Source organism: Pundamilia nyererei, unplaced genomic scaffold (assembly GCF_000239375.1).
Source record: "Pundamilia nyererei isolate P.nyererei 1_Seehausen unplaced genomic scaffold, PunNye1.0 scaffold00028, whole genome shotgun sequence".
Taxonomy (NCBI): Eukaryota; Metazoa; Chordata; class Actinopteri; order Cichliformes; family Cichlidae; genus Pundamilia; species Pundamilia nyererei.
Genome location: NW_005187429.1, coordinates 1,414,598 through 1,416,108, shown reverse-complemented (window position 1 = coordinate 1,416,108; position 1,511 = coordinate 1,414,598). Strand labels below are relative to the sequence as shown.

Sequence of the window (1,511 nt, the reverse complement as noted above, 5' to 3'; positions counted from 1 at the left end):
CACACACACACACACACCTGCAAGTCCATAGACGCTTCTTCTTTTACTCTGTTTTTGAGTTCAGTCTCTTTCATTTTCTTGCTGGGGATCCAGGAGAAACTCATTGCATTGGGATCCATGCAATTCTTATCAAAAAGCAAAAAGTTTGAATTAATCTTACAAATTAAACACTAAATATTCCTGCTTTATATTTTATGTTGTTCAGTACTCACAATGTAGTTGCTGTAATGGTCCATAGAAAAGAAGTGCCTTAAAACATTACTAGGTAAACTCTTCTCACCACAGATGTGACACAAGTAAAAAGAGGTCCGTGACTCTGGACTGAAACACAGACTCAGCGCAGACAAGCCTGAAAGAAAGTCAATTTGAAACAGGACGATTACTTCAAACATCAAACAAGCTCTTTTGTTTTAAACAGGCTGATGTAATACAATTTCACATTCATCTACATCTAGGTGATAAATCCTATGTTTGTCCAGTAGCAAACTTAAGATTTAGGTTCCTGAACTCGCTTAAATGCTGCTACAGTAATGCGAAAGGCAAACAAGTGTAAAAATCAATGACGATTTACTTTTAATACCCAAAAGACAGTAACAGATTACATTAATCTATATTGTGCTGCACATATAAGCACTCAAGTGTGTCTTGGTCATCAGCTGATTCTGCCAAGATGTCTCCCAACTAAAATCCTTCCCAGAGAACACTACTATATCTCTCGCATGAATTAAAATACATTAATAAAAGGTTCCTCCAGTTCTTATGAAAACTCAACACTCGCACATATTTGCATGAACTTTCATACAAAAATCTCTCTAAAATGGCGAACAAAACCCAACACCCACAAAACCAGACCTGTAGAGCAGGGTAGGTGTGATAGGTTTAAGCTACAAACCTATTCGCTGGAACGTTCAAGACAATTCAACTACACAGCAAAAGCATTGAACACCAAGTAGGCAAAGTTCTTTGTGTTACTCATATATGAGGGAGAGAACCACGACAAGCGCTGTTCCTTCGCTTAACCTCAGTCGCTCTCGTCCGCACCCCCGTAACACTGCTCTTTTATTGAGGTTACATGAATATACATAGGTTCATTAACATACAGTATGACGTCTACATACAAACAAAGAGTACCTTGCCTGTGCGTTGTGTAAGTGTGTGTGTGTCCCCCCATAAATGACTTCCCTAAACCTGCTGGTCTGGAAGTCCAGCAGTTCATCTAAACAAAAGGCACTTAGACTAAAATAGACATAGATACGTTTATCCTGCCATAAAATAATAAGAGAAGGTACGACCTCTCCCATGCTCCCAGGATGTGGGTGTGAATGCCAGAGCACTCTGGAATGCACACAAAGTCTTTGCAGACTATTAAGGATCAAACCTCTACCAACATGACATTGATTATACAACTCTAAGCATATACAGTGGGGCAAAAAAGTATTTAGTCAGCCACCGATTGTGCAAGTTCCCCCACTTAAAATGATGACAGAGGTCAGTAATTTGCACCAGAGGTA

The 1,511-nt window shown here is 39.3% G+C and overlaps 1 protein-coding gene across 1 annotated transcript in view; it reads right to left on the bottom strand.

The window, feature by feature from the left end:
• Positions 1–1,511, bottom strand: part of LOC102198506 (uncharacterized) — a 23,592-nt gene that overhangs the window by 5,689 nt on the left and 16,392 nt on the right. Inside the window, exons 6-7 of the mRNA XM_013909616.1 lie at positions 213–349; positions 22–125 (exon numbers count right to left, since the gene is read on the bottom strand). Of these exons, the coding sequence (XP_013765070.1) occupies positions 22–125; positions 213–349 (241 nt within the window). The remainder of the gene's footprint in view (positions 1–21; positions 126–212; positions 350–1,511) is intronic.